At 54.4% G+C, this 17,988-nt stretch overlaps 2 protein-coding genes across 3 annotated transcripts; both read left to right on the top strand.

Moving 5' to 3' along the window:
• The first annotated feature begins 1,638 nt into the window (after window positions 1-1,638).
• On the top strand, window positions 1,639-15,808 carry AARS1 (alanyl-tRNA synthetase 1). Of its 2 annotated transcripts, none has more exons than XM_059481548.1 (21): window positions 1,639-1,677; window positions 3,033-3,241; window positions 3,858-4,046; window positions 4,645-4,790; window positions 4,879-5,070; window positions 5,508-5,652; window positions 6,176-6,321; window positions 6,737-6,845; window positions 6,940-7,090; window positions 7,466-7,590; window positions 8,222-8,366; window positions 8,993-9,171; window positions 9,652-9,765; window positions 10,517-10,723; window positions 11,343-11,527; window positions 11,935-12,043; window positions 12,699-12,812; window positions 13,089-13,208; window positions 13,678-13,764; window positions 15,150-15,263; window positions 15,542-15,808. In XM_059481548.1, the coding sequence occupies exons 2-21, from the start codon at window positions 3,098-3,100 to the stop codon at window positions 15,725-15,727; spliced, it is 2,907 nt and encodes a 968-aa protein (XP_059337531.1). In that variant the 5' UTR covers window positions 1,639-1,677; window positions 3,033-3,097; the 3' UTR covers window positions 15,728-15,808. The 2 variants fall into 2 exon arrangements, with proteins under 2 accessions (XP_059337531.1, XP_059337532.1); XM_059481549.1 differs by having other exon boundaries at window positions 1,660-1,677; window positions 3,078-3,241.
• Window positions 15,705-17,438, top strand: EXOSC6 (exosome component 6). The gene has a single exon (XM_059481551.1). It carries the CDS (start codon window positions 15,934-15,936, stop codon window positions 16,765-16,767), a length of 834 nt encoding a protein of 277 aa, XP_059337534.1. The 5' UTR covers window positions 15,705-15,933; the 3' UTR covers window positions 16,768-17,438.
• The last annotated feature ends 550 nt before the right edge of the window (window positions 17,439-17,988 follow it).

The following is a 17,988-nucleotide window of genomic DNA, read 5'->3' as shown; positions in this document are numbered from 1 at the left end:
AGAGGTAAGCATGCTGGGTGTGGATTTGGATGGTGTTGGAGTCGGAACTGCTGTTGCAGACGTTCTTGCAGGTGTAGTCACCTGCACAAACAATTGCACTGCACAGACTTGCCTGCCCTGCCAGCAGCATCCAGAGCAGAGCTCCCATTAGGAACAAATTAGACTGGAGTTTCCTCTTTTCCTTCCAGACTCCTTAGGAAGGAAACAACAGAAGCAAGTGAAGAGGGCTGCATGACCAGGAATGGCTATGGGCCAGTGCCAAGCAGGGAAGTGACCTTTGGAAAGGGCTGACCGATGGTGGCCAAGGACAGCAGCACAGGCACACTCATGGCTCCAGAATGACAGCCCAGGGCCAGAAAGTGTGCGCCAGGGAAGAGATGAGACCAGGCTACAATGCTATAGAGGCATCTGGGAACTGTCCAGGTTAGAGAGGAACTGAGAGAACTCTAAGGCACAGCAGGAGGAGCAGGATCGGCAATGACTTCGGAACAGGTTGCCCAGGGCTTGAACCTGACCTCAAAACCCTCCAGGGACCCTGCAGACTTCCCAGACTCCCTTTAAATGCTTGATTGTCCTCAGAGTGATTTTTTTTTTTGCCAGCGTGGCACCTCCTCTGCATACATGCTGTGCCCCTTGGCCTGGGTCCACAAGCCCTTCCCATGAGCTCCATGACCAGAGCCATGCAGGGACCTCTCCTGCATCTCACAGCCTTGACTTTGACCCCGTAGACCTCTGCAAAGACCCTGTAGCCATTACATCCCCCAGCAGGGCTTTGCTCACCCCTCCAGCACCCCCAGCCAGCTCCTGCTCTGCCACAGCCCCTTCCCGGCTGAGCCCCGCAGCTCCCGGCTCCCTCCATGGCAGCCGGCAGCATCATTGTTGCAAAATGTGCAATGTGTCAGTCAGTGTTGTCTTAAGTCAGGCTGTTCTTTGATGTAAAACCTTTGGATACTTTCAAGCCTAATCAGCAGGAAAGGAGAGCTAATCGCTGGAAGAGGCAGCAGCCAGCATCCCTCACTCAAGGACATTCCGGAACTAACAAGATTTAGGGATTGCTAACTTGGCAAAATACACAGGTCCGTGCTTCTTAGAGATAAACTATCTTCATTGTAACACTGAAAATCACACCTCCACATCAAAAAGACCCTCCGCACATAAAGACCCTTGCCCTGAGCATGAGTAGAAGTTAGCTGGGGTTATGTGAGTTGTATGGAACATACTGGTCAATCCTAACAGAAGGGCTGTCACTAATCCTGAATTTCTGTGCATAAATAACAGCATGGAAAGTCCGGTGGGGTGTGCTGGATTTGTGGAATACCACCGAGCACGCAGGCTGGGGTAGCTCTGAATCAAACAATTTCTCACTCGATGTGTCATTATCGGTTCCTTGCACACCAGAGACCGAACCCGATTTCTGAGACGACCTCCCCGGGCCTGCAGGGCCGGCACCCCTAAAATGGCGGCGCCCACTAAGGCTTCAGCCCGCCCGCGTCACGTGGCCGCTGTGTCCCGCCATTGCATCAGCCGGGGGCGGGGCGCCGCGCGGATGGGTGGGACTCTGCAGAAGAGTGACAGCCACTGCAACCAATGGGAGGTGGTGTCCGGCAGGGGGGCGGGGCGGAGCGGCGCTGCGGCGCGGCCGGAGGAGCGCAGCGAGGGGCGGCGGTGGGCGCGCAGGTACGGCCCGAGGGGCCCGGGGAGCTCCGGCTGCTGGGTTTGGCTTCCGCGGCCCGGCCGGGACCCGCGGGCACAGGGGAGAGGGGCTCGGAGAGGGCAGGGCGGGAGGGTGGCGGTGCGCTGGTCGCGCCCCATGCGGGCTCGCGGGGGGATGCCGGGCGGCGCTGCCGGACACCGCGGTGCCCTCACCGCTTCTCGGGCGCTGGAGGGCGGCTGTGTCTGGGCAGAGGCTCTGACAGGGCCTGGGGCCGCTGCTGTGCTTGGTTCTTCCCACCTCGGGTCCTTCCCTCCTGCAGCATCGAGGTTGGACTCGATGATCTCAGAGGACTTTTCCAGCCCAATTGATTGTGTGCTGTGAGTGTTCCCAGGCCTTGCTCCTGTGGGGAGTTCCCGTCTCTCCGCGCCCAGCAGGCTGCTGGGATCTCGCCTCCCGCCCTGGATCCGCATTGCGCTGAGCTGTCAGGGACTGCCCTGTGTGCCCGTAGGACACGGGCGGTGCTGCCCTCCAGGCTGTCACTTGGCTCTGGTGTGCATGTAGGGATGTGGGTCTCTCAAGGAAGGCTGCCGGGCATCCCTGCAGCTGGCTCTGCTTTGAGCAGGGAGGGTGACAAGGCTGTATTCAGAGGTCTTTTTCAAACTGGGCTGTTCTATGATTTAGTCATTGAATCACAGAAGGGTTTGGATTGGAAGGTACCTTAAAGCCCACTGATTCTAACACCCCATATGGGACACCTTCCACTACACAATGCTGCTCCAAGCCCCATCCAACCTGGCCTTGAACACTTCCAAGGATGGGGAAGCCACATCTTCTGTTGGCAACCTGTGCCAGGTCTTCACCACCCACGCAGGGAATAATTCCTTCCTAATATCTAACCTAAATCTCTCCTTTTCTGGTGTAAAACTGTTCCCCCTTAAAACTGTCATATCATTACCTGCCCATGTAAAAAGTTGCTGTCCATCATTTTTATAAGCCCCTTTAAATAGTGGAAAGCCATAATGATGTCTCCTCACTCTGCATTTAATCCCTTTGAATGCTTTGGTGACTCGGCAGTCCCTCTGTCCTCAGTAAGGCAAACACGACCTATTAAGTTTAGTATCCATTTGAGTTTGATACTTTATAACAATGTGTTTTCAAACAACCGGCAACTTGAGGTAGAGCCCAGAAATCAGGGAGTTTGGGAGAGAGGAAATTTCAGCTTAGGCCACCACTATTTGGGGCAGATTGATGGTTGGACAGAAGTGTCAGTGCATACTTAACAATGCGAGGAGTTCCTTTCTGGAGTTGGGGGCTATGATCTTGATGTTCCCCTTGAGCTGACAACACATCAGAGTTTTGTTTGTTTTCATTTGTTCAGACTGCACTGAGGTTTTGCCACTTTCCTGCCACTTGCTTTGGACAGTGGCAACTTCCAGCTTCCAGATGGAGACCCCGCTCACTGCCAGCCAGATCCGGCAACGGTTCATTGACTTCTTCAGGGAAAACCAGCACACCTATGTGCACTCATCTTCCACAATCCCCCTGGATGACCCCACACTGCTCTTTGCCAATGCTGGTATGAATCAGGTAGGATTCCCACCCTGGCATTGTAGTCCTACAAACATACCCTGTTGGAACCTGTGAAGCTGTTTGCAGAGCTGTTGGGAAAATTGTTCTTTATTCGACCTTCCTTCTGGTCACAGAGAGATTGGTGGTGTGTCCTCTGGAGTCCTCTGTGCTCTCACAAAATTGGCAAGAGCACTGGAACAGGTTCCTATGGTGAGAGCTCTGCCAGTCTCGTTTCCTTGACCCCTGGTACCACAGCAGTCCTGGCACAAATGACTAATGGCGTCTTTGAAGAGTGGTTGAGACTGGGATGCTGCAAGGGCTCTGCAGATCAGCACCCAGTTTTTTTATTTTTGACAGCTGGGAATCTGACAGCTTTTAGTCCCTTTTGGAAGGCCTGGGGTTTGGTGGGCTCTAGGAACACCTGTTTGTGTGTGAGTGCTGAGTTCTAGGCAGCCTTCTCATGGACAGGAGCAGCAGGTTTGTTTCTGAAAGTGCTTTGGATATGTTCAGACTAGTGATATCATGACACTTACTGCCTTGCTGTTGCTTGCAACATTTGAAAACAGCTTCTGAGTGCTTTCCTCAGTTTCTCAGCTTTTCTAGCAGTTCACTTGTCCTTTTTCTCTCCTTGCAGTTCAAACCCATCTTCCTCAATACCATCGACCCCTCACACCCGCTCGCTAAGCTGAGCAGAGCCACCAACACTCAGAAGTGCATCCGAGCAGGGGGCAAGCACAACGACCTAGATGATGTGGGCAAAGATGTGTACCACCACACCTTCTTTGAGATGCTGGGGTCCTGGTCCTTTGGGGATTATTTCAAGGTAAAACAGTCTGGGTGCAGCTCTGAATCTCTTGCGCAGATTTATGCATCTCTATAAGCTCAGCAGAGCAGTTGCCAAGAGGAAAGAGAATGTGTTGGCAAAGAGGTGCTTGTGGCTCCTTTGGAATAAATTAGCTTGGAAGCTGCCCCAACCCTGCAGAATTATTTGAGATTAATCACTTAAGGTTTATAAAGCTGATTAAATTAACTCTGCTAGTTTGGAGTCTTCAGGTGGAGATTTTGGTGGCTGTCCTGGAGATGTGGGGACTAACATGTGCTATGCAGCTATGACTCACCTTCAAACAGGAGTGATCACACAATAGTGACTTCCTTTCCCAAGCTTCTTGCTAGTGTAGTATTTAAAGTCAGAATTAAAAGCATTTTTGGAGGCAGTGAACATGCTAGGCGTTAACTTGGCTGCATCAAGACAGTCATGTGAGATGTTTCTTGTACCCTCTTCATTGCATGTATTAATTTTTCTTTCTTATGTCAAAAGTCAGAAAGTTTTCAGCTGCTGATACCTACAGTAGTCAGTACTTTGGATGTTGAAGAGAAGTTGTCTTTGCATTCACTTGCTGACCTCATGATTCCTTCTGCAGGAACTTGCTTGTAAACTGGCACTGGAACTTCTCACCAAGGAATTTGGCATTCCTGCTGAAAGACTCTATGTCACTTACTTTGGTGGAAATGAGGCTGCAGGACTGCAGCCAGACCTGGAGTGCAAGCAGATCTGGTTGGATTTGGGGTAAGGCCTTTCACTGAGGAAGGTGCATGTTTTGATGAGCGATAGTAATTTATTTGGCTTGGATATTAGGAAAAATTTCTTCTTACAGGCTGGCTGAAGGCAGGATTCTGCCTGGCAATATGAAGGATAATTTCTGGGAAATGGGAGACACCGGCCCCTGTGGCCCTTGCAGCGAGATCCACTATGACCGGATTGGGGACAGAGATGCTTCACACTTGGTCAATCAGGATGACCCCAACGTCCTGGAGATCTGGAACCTGGTGTTCATACAGTTCAATAGGTGAGCCAGATCTGCTTCCAGCTTCCAGGTGAGCCAGGTTGCTCCAGCTCAGTTTGGGAGGCTGCTTGTGCTGTGTGTTCTTTCAGCTGCCTGTGGCTTACTTGGCATTCCCAGTTATCCAGCAGCTGAGCACTTTGTCATGCTCTGTCCCCTTACCCACTGGTACAGAAAGGGTTGGTCACACTGCTTTTGGGACAAACTGAGAATATTTTCTCTGTTTATCTGCCAGGTGTTCACTAGGGAATGAGTTATTGTCTGCTCTGGGTCTAAGTTGCTGTTGAGGGTCTTATTAACTGTATTTTATCAAAGTTGTCCTTTGTGTGGCTTATGTATGGGCCTGTGTCACATATCTGATGGAACTAAATCTTACAGAGATTGAGAGAAAGGGGTTCCCCCTGCAGAGCCTCCATCCATAACATCTCATCTTTCTTTGGCAGGGAAGCTGATGGGACACTGAAACCCCTTCCTAAGAAAAGTATTGATACTGGGATGGGCTTGGAAAGGCTGGTTTCTGTGCTGCAGAACAAGATGTCCAACTATGACACTGACCTTTTCCTTCCTTACTTTGAAGCCATCCAAAAGGTATGAACTGAAGCCTGACCTAGCTGCATCCATTCCCTGAATTCTTTGGGAGATGTATGGGACTGGTTGGACAGGGTGGTCTGTGCTTTCCCAGCTGCTGTGAGCCCACACATTTGCACTTTGCTGAGAGTAGGAACCAAGACTGGTGCAGTAATTGCTGCCCTGGGCCATGTTTCCGGGGGAAAACAGGACAGTGAGTGGTGCAGCTTCCCCAGTTTCTGTGAACTGTCCTGAGGGACACTGCATGGTCCTCTCCCAGTGGGAGATACTCTGCAGTCCAGCATGGCCAAGTGCCACCTTTTTGCCATGTGCTAGAGAGCACGTGGTACTGCTAAGCCAGAATCAATTTGTCCTTCAGCCTCACACCTGCAACATGCTGATCTGTAGAAAATTCCCTTAGCCAGGAGTGCTTTGCCATAAACCACAACAGTCACTGTCAGAATCTGTGTGCTGTTGCTCCATTGTGCCATGGTGCCACTGCTAGTAATTGTACCCTCTGCCCACTGCCTTCTCCTCTGCACAGGGCACAGGTGCCAGGCCGTACCTGGGGCAGGTTGGGGCCGAGGATGCTGATGGAATAGACATGGCCTACCGTGTGCTGGCTGACCATGCACGCACCATCACCCTGGCCCTCTCGGACGGGGGCAGGCCTGACAACACTGGCAGAGGGTAAGAAGGAGCTGCTACATTGTCTCCACTCCCATTCTGTTCTCAGATTGATGCATGAGTCTGAAGGTTCTTGTGAGCAGGATTGCTGCTGTGCCAGCCCCCAGATAAGATGACTGTGGGCAGAAAGTCACAAAGCCCAGCTTGGTGCACTGTTGCTGTTGAAAAAGCAAGGCATTTGGACTGGGGGGCTGTGCTGCAGGTGCCAGTGGACTCCATAGGCACACAGTGAATGTGGGTCATGGAGCTGGGGCCTAGCATCTCACCTGTGCCTTGCTGCTGCCATGAGGGAAAATGAGAGGAGAAAACCCTGTTCTCTTGGTCCTGGGAGGGGGTGCTGGTAGGTGGATGCTGTTGGAGCCCCTTAGAACTTGCTCAGATGTGTAACATTTGCATGGGGGGCTCTGCTGTTCCCTAGGTACGTGCTGAGGCGGATTCTCCGACGCGCTGTGCGCTACTCCCATGAGAAGCTCAATGCCCCCAAGGGGTTCTTTGCTACTCTGGTTGATGTGGTGGTGCAGTCACTGGTAAGTTCTCCTATTCCACTGTATCTGCTTAAGACTTCCTCTCCTGAGGTGTGCAGATCTCCATGCTGAAGGGCTCCTCCTCCTGGGTCTGCAGGGAGATGCCTTTCCTGAGCTGAAGAAGGACCCAGATATGGTAAAGGACATTATCAATGAAGAAGAGGATCAGTTCCTGAAAACACTGAGCAGAGGCCGTCGCATCCTGGACAGGAAGATCCAGAGCCTTGGGGACAGTAAAGTCATTCCTGGTAAGGCTGTGAGTTCTGTCTGGATGCAGCAAAAGGCATTTGTTATCTGGGATTACATAATGACTTAGGGAAGTTAGGGGAAGGGAAAGGGTAGGAAAATTAGAGGTGGTGGAAGATGGTAGGGAGAAAAAGTTGGAGTCAGAAGACATCACTTAGAGCTGAGCCACCCACCTCCTCTCTGGCCTGTGCTCACTTGCTGTGGTTTCTAAGCTGCCCAGACACACATCTCTGTGCTGCCAGGGAGGAGCCTTTGGGATGTTCACATTCTGCAGACCTGTTCACTGTCCTGCCATAGCTCAGAGCCGGTGGAGAAGCAGGGAAGGGAGCAATGTCTCATGGAACATGAGAGGTGACTGCTTTGCCCTTTTCCTGCAGGTGACACTGCCTGGCTGCTGTATGACACCTATGGTTTCCCTGCGGATCTCACTGGGCTGATTGCAGAGGAGAAGGGCCTTATTGTAGACATGGAGGGCTTTGAAGAGGAGCGGAAAAATGCTCAGGTGAGTAACAGCTCCAGGGGAAGCTAGTTTATGAGTGGGCAGGTAGAATTCCATTCCTTGCAGTTTGCAGTCATGAGTTGCTCCTTTCTCACTGAGTCTGCTCACACCCCATATGCCTCATGTTTTTTCCTGTGGGAGAATCCAGGACAACTGCAGTTGCTGTGGGACATATCTATTCTGTACAGCTGGGGTTGGTTTTGCTCACTAGCAAAGCCTGGAACCTTGAGCTCAGCCTTCAGACAGAGGTAGTGGAGTGCTGGGAGCACCTCTGCTGTCCTGCTCTGGTTATGGAAGTTATTCCCTGTCCAAGGATCAGTATCCAGGCAGGCCTGCACCTTGGGTGCATTTCCCAGTATGTTTGCTGCAGCAGCAGGGAGTGGCATTGACCAGCTGGGTGCTTGCCTGGTCCTTACTGGGCTCAGGCCCACTTGGTCTGCATGCTGGAACTGGATGCTCTGAGGCCAGAAAAATTGGCACGCTCCAGGTGCTGGCGCACAGCTTCCCAGGGCAGAGCTCTAAATCAGGAAGTGCTGAGGGATGTGAGCAAGATGTGCAGCTAGGCTGGCATGCATTAGTGTTTCTTAAACCTTGGTATTTGGCAGGTCATTTCTCAAACCTTGTTCCTTGGCAGCTCAAATCCCAGGGCAAGGGTGCTGGAGGGGAAGATCTCCTCATGCTGGACATCTATGCCATTGAAGAGCTGAGAGCCCGAGGGCTGGAGGTGACAGATGACTCACCAAAGTACAACTATGCTTCAGATCCGAGTGGTACCTATGGTATGAAAAACCTTCTCACAGTCATGTTCTGCTCCTGAACCTTCCCTGGCATGTACCTCTGGGCTCCCCTTTCCTGGGACATGGAGCTGGAAGTGGGAGGCTGTGCAGGTGAATAGTCTGCTTGTTACTAATTGAGCAGAGAAAGAGGGCAGACTGTTCAGGGGCTACTGTACAGCAGTTGCCAAATTAAGGGAATTCCTTTTCCTTCAGCTTTATGTCTCCACACTCCTATGTTGGTGTTTCTCAGCTGCTCCTTTGCCAGTGCTGCAGGAGACTGCAGTTTCTTCTTGGCCTGTTGGAGGGTCCTTGGCTTGCTCACTCTGGCTCTTCTGCTAGTGTTTTGATTTGATGGAGATTCAGGAGGCTGCAGGCTCATAGCCATATGTGCTGCTGACTTTTGCTGCATAGGTGTGGAAGGCAGGGACAGTCCCTGCCTAGGAGGGCACTAAATGAGATTTCCAACTAGCTGCTGCCTTACTCCTCTCTCCTTATCCCCTGCAGATGTGTGGGGATTTGTGCCATGAGCTGCTGCAATAACTGGGAGGTGTTGCTATAACGTTCTGCTCCCATGTGGTGTCTACAAGGTTTTCCTGTTTCACTGACACTGCCTGTCCTCCTGGTGGCAGATTTCGGGAGCCTCGTGGCCACAGTGAAGGCCATCCGCAGGGAGAAGACCTTTGTGGAGGAGGTTTCCACGGGCCAGGAGTGCGGGATAGTGCTGGACAGGACCTGCTTCTACGCCGAGCAGGGGGGGCAGATCTACGACCAGGGCTACATGGTCAAGGATGATGACAGCAGGGAGGATGTGAGTGGGCCTGAGAGCCTTTTGCTAGGCTCAGTCTGACTCGGGGCCTGGGCACAGGGGAGAAGGGGCCAAGCAAGCTCCAGCAATTTCTCATCCATATCTGATGTCATGCAATGCACAGGGCTCCTTTCTAGGGGTGCAGAATGGCATGGATCTGGTGGGATTTTGTTCCCCTTGCTCCTTGAGGAGCTCAGTTCTGTGCTGCCATCACCAGAATGTGGGTGCCTGTGGTGGTGGTGCTGGGATTGCCAAGCCCAAGGGCAGTGCTCTGAAGCCGAGGTGGGGAGCTCTTTCTGTGCCCCATAGCTGTGCCCCAGCTTCATTCACTTCTCTGCTTTGCTGTGTGCTGTGCCTGGGGACACTCAGCTTTCTCCAGCACGCACACCACTCTAGCTCCCTGCTGGGACCTTTCCAGTTGCAGCTCAGACTTCTGGCTGGATGTCTCCCCTGTTCACATGGGGCATTTCCCTCTTTGTACAGAAAACAGAATTCACTGTGAAGAACGTTCAGGTCCGGGGAGGCTACGTGCTGCACATAGGAACTCTGTATGGGAGCTTGAAAGTGGGAGATCAGGTCCACCTGACTATTGATGAGGTGAGTTAAAGCGTGGTGTAACACATGGGCTTGGCTCTTTTCTCTGGATTTTGTTTCTGAATTTTTGGCGGGGGGGGGGGTTGCTGATGTTTGGGTCCTGCCCTCCCTGCATCACACAATCAACCAGTGTCTGGCTGACTCCAAGTCTCTCTTGCTTCACACCTGGCTTTCTCCTACGACAAAGCAGATAATGCCCAGCTAGCTCAGAGCCACTCTTGCTGGGTTTGCTGGTCACAGGCAGAAGCACATTTGGGGTCATGACATGTTCAGGGAGAACATGTGTGGTGCTCCACCATGTGGGGACAACAGCAGAGAGCCTGGGCTATCTGCCCCAGTCCAACCATTGCTCCTGTGGGCTCAGCTTGCTGAGGGAGTGCTGGGTTGAGCACAATCAGCCTGATGAGTTTCCCTTCCCTATAGAGGCAGCACCTTTAGAGGAAGAGGGAAGGCTTCCATCTTGAAGTGCTTTTCCCTGCTGAGGAACAGAAATTAATTATCTGTGTCCTGATCTGTCCTTGGCCTCTTTCCAAAAGGCCATACAAGGGAACTGCCAGGAAAAAAGCCACACACAGATTTGGTGGGTAACTCCTGTAGCTGAAGCTCCAAGGCAGCAAGTGCCATCAGTTGTTTCTGGTGTCCTGAGCTAGTTTAGGATTCTGTTGGAGCAGGGCATTACCCTCCCCTTTGGCTGCTGGAGGAGGTTGTGGCTGTGGGCTGTGGGACCCCATCCAACAGTGGCTTCCTCCCTCAGGCCAGGCGGAGGCCGGTCATGAGCAACCACACAGGCACCCACATCCTGAACTTCGCCCTGCGCTCCGTGCTGGGGGAGGCCGACCAGAGGGGCTCCCTGGTGGCTCCCGACCGCCTGCGCTTCGACTTCACGGCCAAGGGAGCCCTGTCCACACAGGAAATCAAGAAGGTTGAGGGGATTGCCAACCAGATGATCGAGGAGTCAAAGGTGGGTATGGGTGACACGTTGTATGCCTTGAGTCCCTGTTTTGGATGATCTGGGATGCTGGGAGTTTGGCAGGCACAGGAGGATTCCGAGTGCTGCTGGTGCAGCACTGTGCACAGATTGCCATCACCTTAGAGGGTTTTGAGTGGGAAAACTCCGTATGGATTGTTTGGTTCATGGGTTTCAAGCCCTCTGTAGGGTTGAGGTGTTCCCATGCCTGCAGTAGTGTCACATCAGCTGCAAGAGCTGGGAAGTTGGGCATAGTAGTTTTGCAGGCCTGGCTGGATTTACAGCATACACCCAGACACCCCAGTGATGTGTTGCCAATGGCAGGAGAGTTGCTCTGTCTGGTGCCAAGTGTCAGAGCTGACCCTGAAGGACCCTGGAATCTGTGCTTGGAACCATTTGCGTGTGCAGTAACACACAGGGAGTCTGAGCAGGTGGTATGGGGAGTTTTGAAGATGAGATGTCTTTTAATAACTTTGTAGCTCAGTAAATCCCAGCTCAGATAAGGCACAACATTTCCAGGATCTTTCAGAGGAAGATATTTCCTGGGAACGTGGGCCCTCAGTCACAGCTGACATGACTGGCTCTTGCCTGCATCCCTTTGCTGTCCCTGCAGACTGTGTATGCCAAGGACTGCCCTCTTGCAGAAGCCAAAGCTATCCAAGGACTTCGGGCAGTTTTTGATGAGACTTACCCCGATCCTGTGCGTGTGGTTTCCATTGGCATCCCTGTGGAGGAGCTGCTGGCTGACCCCTCTGGCCCTGGGGGCTCCATCACCTCCATTGAGTTCTGCGGAGGGACGTGAGTACCTGGAGAGGCTGGGGAAGGTGCAGGGTGGCTGAGAGGAGTTCCTGTTGAGCTTGAGCTCCTGTCATGAGCATACACTGGGCAGAGCCAGGGCAGGGATGGAGGTGGTGGTGATGCATTTCCAGTCCTGAGTCAATCAGTCTTTAAAATTATCTTTTGCAGGCAGGAAGCTGCCTGTATTGCCCCTGCCCTCACTCAGGGTCTCTGGCAGTGCTGGGAGCACAGGTCTCACCACCCTTTCCTCACTCATTTGCTTTCAGCGCTGGTTGTTTTTTCTGCCTGTCCCCACACTGCTGCAATTCCCTGGCAGGATGGTTGTCTTATTTCTTTGCTGATTCTTGCTGAGATGAGAAGTGGACTTCTAACTCTTTCTTGTGGGTCTGTCTGGATTCTTTCCAAAGGCACTTGCAGAACTCCAGCCATGCTGGCCCCTTTGTGATTGTTTCAGAAGAAGCAATTGCTAAAGGCATCCGGAGGATAGTTGCAGTCACCGGGGCTGAAGCTCGGAAGGTAAGGGTAGGCAGGAGAGATCCTCTGTGAAATTCCACCTATTAACCCTGTGCCAAAGTTCATTTTGTTCAAATTTGCGCCATATCCTCTGAGGGACTCATGGAAAAGGGTGCTGCTGTTGCCAAAGACTGTTCTGGAGACCCTGGCTGTACTACAGTCAGAGCAGGGAATAGAGAGGGAAGTCTCAGCTGCAGGTGTTGTGGCAGACAAACCTGGGTGGGTGTGTAGGATGGCTCCAGGGTTAGCTCAGGTTGCTTTTCAGAGTGACTGCCAATGTAGAGCTCTCAGCAGCTGGCAGGGCCAGCAGGAGAGTGATGAAGTCTGAGAATCCAGTCCTCTGCTGCAGGAGGCAATGACTTTGGATGTGGGCTGGTGCTCCCTAAAGTGGGAGAAAGGGGTTTCATGGAGGAGATGATTTCTCTTTTGGGGGGATCTTGGCAATCCTGGCAAAGGAAAGAGACCTGGAGCCCATGTGCCAGCATGACACCCTGGTTCTGGTCAGGTGCTGCCTGCTTTGGCCCTGTGGCTTTCCAAGAGTTACTAAGTTCCATCCTGGGGCATTCCAGCATTACTCACCTCTTTGCGCTCTGGGGTGACCCAAAGCCCAGCCTGCTCAATCTTCCAGCTTGATTTAACTCAGAGTGTATCCTCCTAGGCCCTCAGGAAAGTCGACAGCCTCAGGAAACTGCTGTCAGCCCTGGAGGCCAAGGTGAAGGTCCAGACAGCTCCCAACAAAGATGTGCAGAAGGAGATCACAGATCTCAGTGAGGTGAGGATGGTAGCAGTGCTCTGCCTCCCCAGAGTGAAAGGGACCTTGATTGCCAGAACTGGGTATTAATGAGGCCTGAGTTCACCTTCCTGATCCTGTCCAACAGCCCTACATCCCATGGGTGCTGCAGCCAGCACCTGTTTCCTCAGGTCATTGGCACTGGGAGAGGAGGGGAGCTTACTGGGCTCTGCCAGCTGAGGCAGAATTCGTGAGGTGCTGCATCTCCTGCCATGATTACTGTGCCTTTAACCTTCTCTTCCTGCTCCTCTTTTGCAGACACTGGCCACTGCTGTTATCCCACAGTGGCAGAAGGATGAACTGAGAGAGGCTGTTAAAGCACTGAAGAAGGTCATGGATGACCTGGACCGAGCAAGCAAAGCTGACATCCAGAAAAGAGTGAGCTGTGGGCTGGAATGAAGGACAGTGTGTGAGGGCTGTGGGGAGCTCCTTTGGGAGCTCTGTTAATGTCCAGGATGGAGGAGAATTGACGTGTGGGAGTGCCCCTCACACTGTTCAGCCTTCCAGCTTCTCCTGCTGCCTCCTGAAGCAGAATTACCTCTGTGCCTGTTCCCTGGGTTGCAGCATGGCAGCCTGTTCCTGCCCTAGCAGTGCCCCTGGGTGCAGGCTTCCTCCTGGATCCCACTGGAGTTTTCTGGAGGAGGAATCATGCACAACATGGTGTCTTACAGGCCACATATCTGCCTGTCAGAGTACATTTCTCCTGGCTTCATAGTGTGATGGTGATGCAAGCTGGGCTGTGGGTGTGTTTGGGCAGCTTGGGGACCTCTGTTCCTTTTCTGCCCAGGTGGTTCTTGTGTCCATACAAAGTGTGGATGGTTTAGTGACTGACCACTGTTGTCCTCAGGTACTGGAGAAGACCAGGCAAGTTATTGAGAGTCATCCTAACCAGCCATGGGTCATCATGGAAATGGAAAATGGAGCCTCTGCAAAGGTATGGGAAAGTCTGATCTGTCCTCAGCAACCTTCCGTCTCTCTGAGGAGAAGCTGGGTAGTCTTTCATCACTTGGAGAGATGATTCAGTGTTACAGAGCTGTTCCTCTTGCGACCTGCTGTCCCTGAGAAGGGGAAGGGACCACTGGGATATTCTCTTGTGTCCCACCTGCTGGACTGGCACATGGGCTTGCAGGAGTGGTGGGGTTTTGACCACTTGCTGAGTTGCCAGCCATGCTGGTAGATTTGGAGCCCAGCAGAAATCTCACTGTGTCCCAGGTAGGACTCATTCTGCAGCAGCCATGACACTGAAATGTACTTAAGGGACTGAGAGCAGCAGCTCTGCTGAGCTATAAAAGTTGTGATGCTTGTGGCCCCTGCAGATCAGCTCCAGAGTGCTGTCCTGGGCTGGGTGTGGACAGGACCAGGCAGAGCTGCTCCCAGCACTGTCTGCTCAGCTGGGTTAAAGATCTTCCCTGGCCAGGGCTGAATCTCCTCCTTCCCTCCTCCACACACGTATTTTTTCCAAGTGATTTCTGTTGGAATGAATGCTCTGTTGTGTGTGTTGTGCCACAGTGCTGAGCCCAGTAAGTGCCAGGCAGTGGGAGCTGGTTGTGCCTGGGCTTAGACCTCTCTGTGCTAATGCTCTGTTAAAATTTCCTCTCTGAGAGTCTTGGAGCTGGTCCTGCTCACTCTCTGTGGCCACCAGCATCACCATGATACCCACACTTCTGCTCCCAGTGGGTGCTGTTGCAGCATTTTCCCTGGCAGAAGGGTGCATCCCATGGGATGGCAGTGCTGGCAGCCCAGGGAGCTGTGTGTTCCCAATCCACCCAGAGCAGCACTGCTTTGCTCACCAGAGGACCCACTCCTGGGGCTCTGTGCTGCATCATGCTGTCTATGTGAGTGAGGGATGATGGTCTCCTTGAGAATAATAGAATGTGTGGCAGTCTCCCTGGTTCTTCCCTGCCTGCTGTGTCTGATAACTCTTGCAGGCTCTTCATGCTGTGTTTGCGTGCTCTTGACTCCCTTTGGAACAGCTGTTCCCTTCTGCTGGGAGGAGCTTTTTCCCCTCCAGCCAGTACACTCAGGCAAAAGTTTATTCTGGGGCTGATTTTGCCAATTGCTGTATACCTCAAGGTGGGGAAATAAAAGCATCTTCTCCTTCCTGCCTTGGGGTACACAGGCAGGGTTATGTCCCCTGCCAAGGCTTCTACACTGCCTGGGATGTGAAGATGGCTGATGTTTGGGAGGAGGAACGTTGCAGAGTGCTGCTGGCTGGTTTAATGTAATTCCTGATCCCTGAGGTCTCTGTGGGCGCTGTTGGGGCTGGAGCTGGGCTGGGTGCAAGTGCAGGGAGGCAGTCATGATTTTGTTCTCTTCCAGGCCCTGAATGAATCTTTGAAGCTCTTCAAGACTAATTCCCCCCAGACTGCTGCTATGCTCTTTGCTGTGGATAACGAAGCTGGCAGGATCACCTGCCTGTGTCAAGTACCCCAGGTAATGCCAAGACTGTGTGGCTGCCTCTCCCTGAGCCTCTGTGGAGGAGCTGCAGCCTCCAGGCAGGAGCTATCTAACATTACACAGCCAGAACTGATTGGGGTTTGGCAAGAGCCACAGCCTTTGTGCTTGGGCTTATTGTCAGGCTGCAGAAGTGAGGGAAGAGGGGTTATGCTCTGCAAATAGGGAAGAGGAAGAGTCAGGACTTCATGGGGTGGTAGGCACAGGGTGGGGCAGCTGCTAGCAGTGCTGACCGCTGGGTTTCTCTTCCTGCCCAGGAGACTGCAAATAAGGGTCTGAAGGCCAGCCAGTGGGTGCAGGAAGTGTCTGGCTTGATGGACGGCAAAGGCGGCGGAAAGGACATCTCTGCACAGGCAACAGGCAAGAACGTGGGCTGCCTGCAGGAAGCCCTGAAACTGGCCACGGACTTTGCCAGACTCCGCCTGGGGGAGCTGAAGAACTGATTGAGGGGGGAACCCCGGTCCCTTTGTCTCCCTCTCTGTCCCCTGCACAGCTTTGCTGTAATAAAGGCTCCCTGCCCCGCGCTGTGCTCCCCGGCTCTGGAGGCGGGACGGGATGGGGTGGGCTGGGCTCCCGCTGCCAGTCACGGCTTGTGCCCGCCTCCCGCTCGGGCCTGCCCCGCCACCGCCCTCACGGCGTCCCGCCGACCATGCCGCTGGATCACCGCCGCCTGCGCGGTCCGGAGGAGTCGCAGCCGCCGGCGCTGTGGGCAGCGGCCGCGGCCGAGGATGAGGAGGACGAGGAGGGCGCGGGGGCGGCGGCGCGGGACCCGTGTGCCCTGCGGCCGCTGTTCGCGCGGGCCGGGCTGCTGAGCCAGGCGCAGGGCTCGGCCTACGTGGAGCTGGGCAGCGGCACCAAGGTGCTGTGCGCCGCCTGGGGCCCGCGGGAGGCGGCCGAGCCCGGCCCGGGCCGGCTGATCTGCGAGTTCCGCCGGGCGCCGTTCGCGGGGCGAGGGGCGCGGGGCCGGCCGGGCGCGGCGGCCGAGCGGGAGGCGGAGCGGGAGGCGGCGGCGGCGCTGCGGGAGGCGCTGGAGCCGGCGGTGCGGCTTGGCCGCTACCCGCGGGCCCGCCTGGCCGTCAGCGCGCTGCTGCTGCAGGACGGGGGCTCGGCGCTGGCCGCCGCCGTTAGCGCCGCCGCCCTGGCGCTGGCGGATGCGGGCGTGGAGATGTACGACCTCGCCGTGGGCTGCGCGCTGTGCCGGCCTCCCGCGCCCGCCGCCTCGTGGATGCTGCAGCCCGCCGAGCCCGAGGAGCGCCGCGCCGCCGCCCGCCTCACGCTGGCCCTGCTGCCCGCCCTCAACCAGGTGTCGGCCGTGCTGGGCGGCGGCCGGGGCGGCCCGCCCGAGGACTGGGCGCAAGCCCTGCGGCTCGGCCTCGATGGCTGCCACCGGCAGTACCCGGTGCTGCGGCAGAGCCTGCTGCGGGCCGCACAGCGCCGCGATGCCGCCGCCGCTGCCGCCGCCGCCGCCGCCACCAGTGCCTGAGTGCCCGTGAGACCTGAGTACCCCAGACTGGGGATGAGGCATCTCCCAGAGGCCGCCCAAGCTGCTTTCAATGCTGCCGAAGACCCCTGGAGCCTGCCTGATCCACACATCACTGTTGGGGATTAAAATAAGTTTATTTTTAGAATCTGAAAAGTTTATTAAGTTTAACTGTTACTGCTGGTGAACCTCCTGATCCATGCCTGAATCCGCTGGAGACTGGATGAGCCAACCTTTGCACTGCTGGAGAGCCAAGAACTGTGCCCAAGGACACAGGAGTCTGCACCCCCACACACTACCTGGACACCCCAGAGTGCACCTGAGAAGCCCCTGTGTTGCAGGAGACCATTCTCAAGTGGCACCACAGGACCCAAACAGCCTTGCACGCTGCTGAAGGCCCCCAAGAACAATCTCCATACTGCCTCAGCAGCCAGAGCCTGCCCGAGACCTCCATCCAAGCAATTGCTGGCACTCTAGGACCCCACATGTCCACCCAGGCTGAAACCCTCATTCCAAGCTCCTCACCATATCCATCTGTGCAAGCAGCATAGGCAGGAACCACACCATGGCATGGACTCCACATCCCTTGGACTTCTTGCCCAGACAGTGCTTCAGGGTGGCAAGTTGTGTTTTGTTGGTTTTTTCGTAATAATAAATAGTATTTTTTCTGGTGAGTCTTCTGCCTGCAAGGGCCTCCTGGGGCCTCTGCCAGCCATGGGCAGGGGTGGAAGGATGTGCTTCTACAATTGGGGCCACTCCCTCTGCTCCCACTGTCCTTGAGGAGTTCAAGGGGAGCTGGGTGCTTCCTTGGAATCTGATTATTCCTGGGGATGGAGTGGAGCAGGTGGTGTTGTCTGCCAAGCTGCACCATGGTGGGCTTGCACCCAGCACAGGGGGTGCTGTGACTTGGGGCCATCCTGGCGCTGGAAGAAGCAGCTCTTGGCTAACACCATCTCTCCAAGGCAACTCCACGTGCTGAAGATGAGTTCAGCCAAGGCTGGCCTTGGCTCCAGCAACCCCAGAACCCACTCCAGAGATGAAACTGGAGCTTCCATCCAGTGCAGGCAGGATGTGGATTGTGGCTAAGGAGAGTCTGGTTGGCTTAGGGGAGGAAAATGAGACAAATTGCTCTTCCCAAAGGAGAGAGGGTCTTTATTAATGACCAGGCAAATGATGAAGGACCAGGTGAGGGTAAAAAACCCACCAGGCTGGGGCATTCTCACC

This window comes from Ammospiza nelsoni, chromosome 13, assembly GCF_027579445.1.
Source record: "Ammospiza nelsoni isolate bAmmNel1 chromosome 13, bAmmNel1.pri, whole genome shotgun sequence".
NCBI lineage: Eukaryota > Metazoa > Chordata > Aves > Passeriformes > Passerellidae > Ammospiza > Ammospiza nelsoni.
The sequence above is the reverse complement of the archived record's forward strand: the minus strand, read 5'-3'. Positions and strand labels throughout refer to the sequence as shown.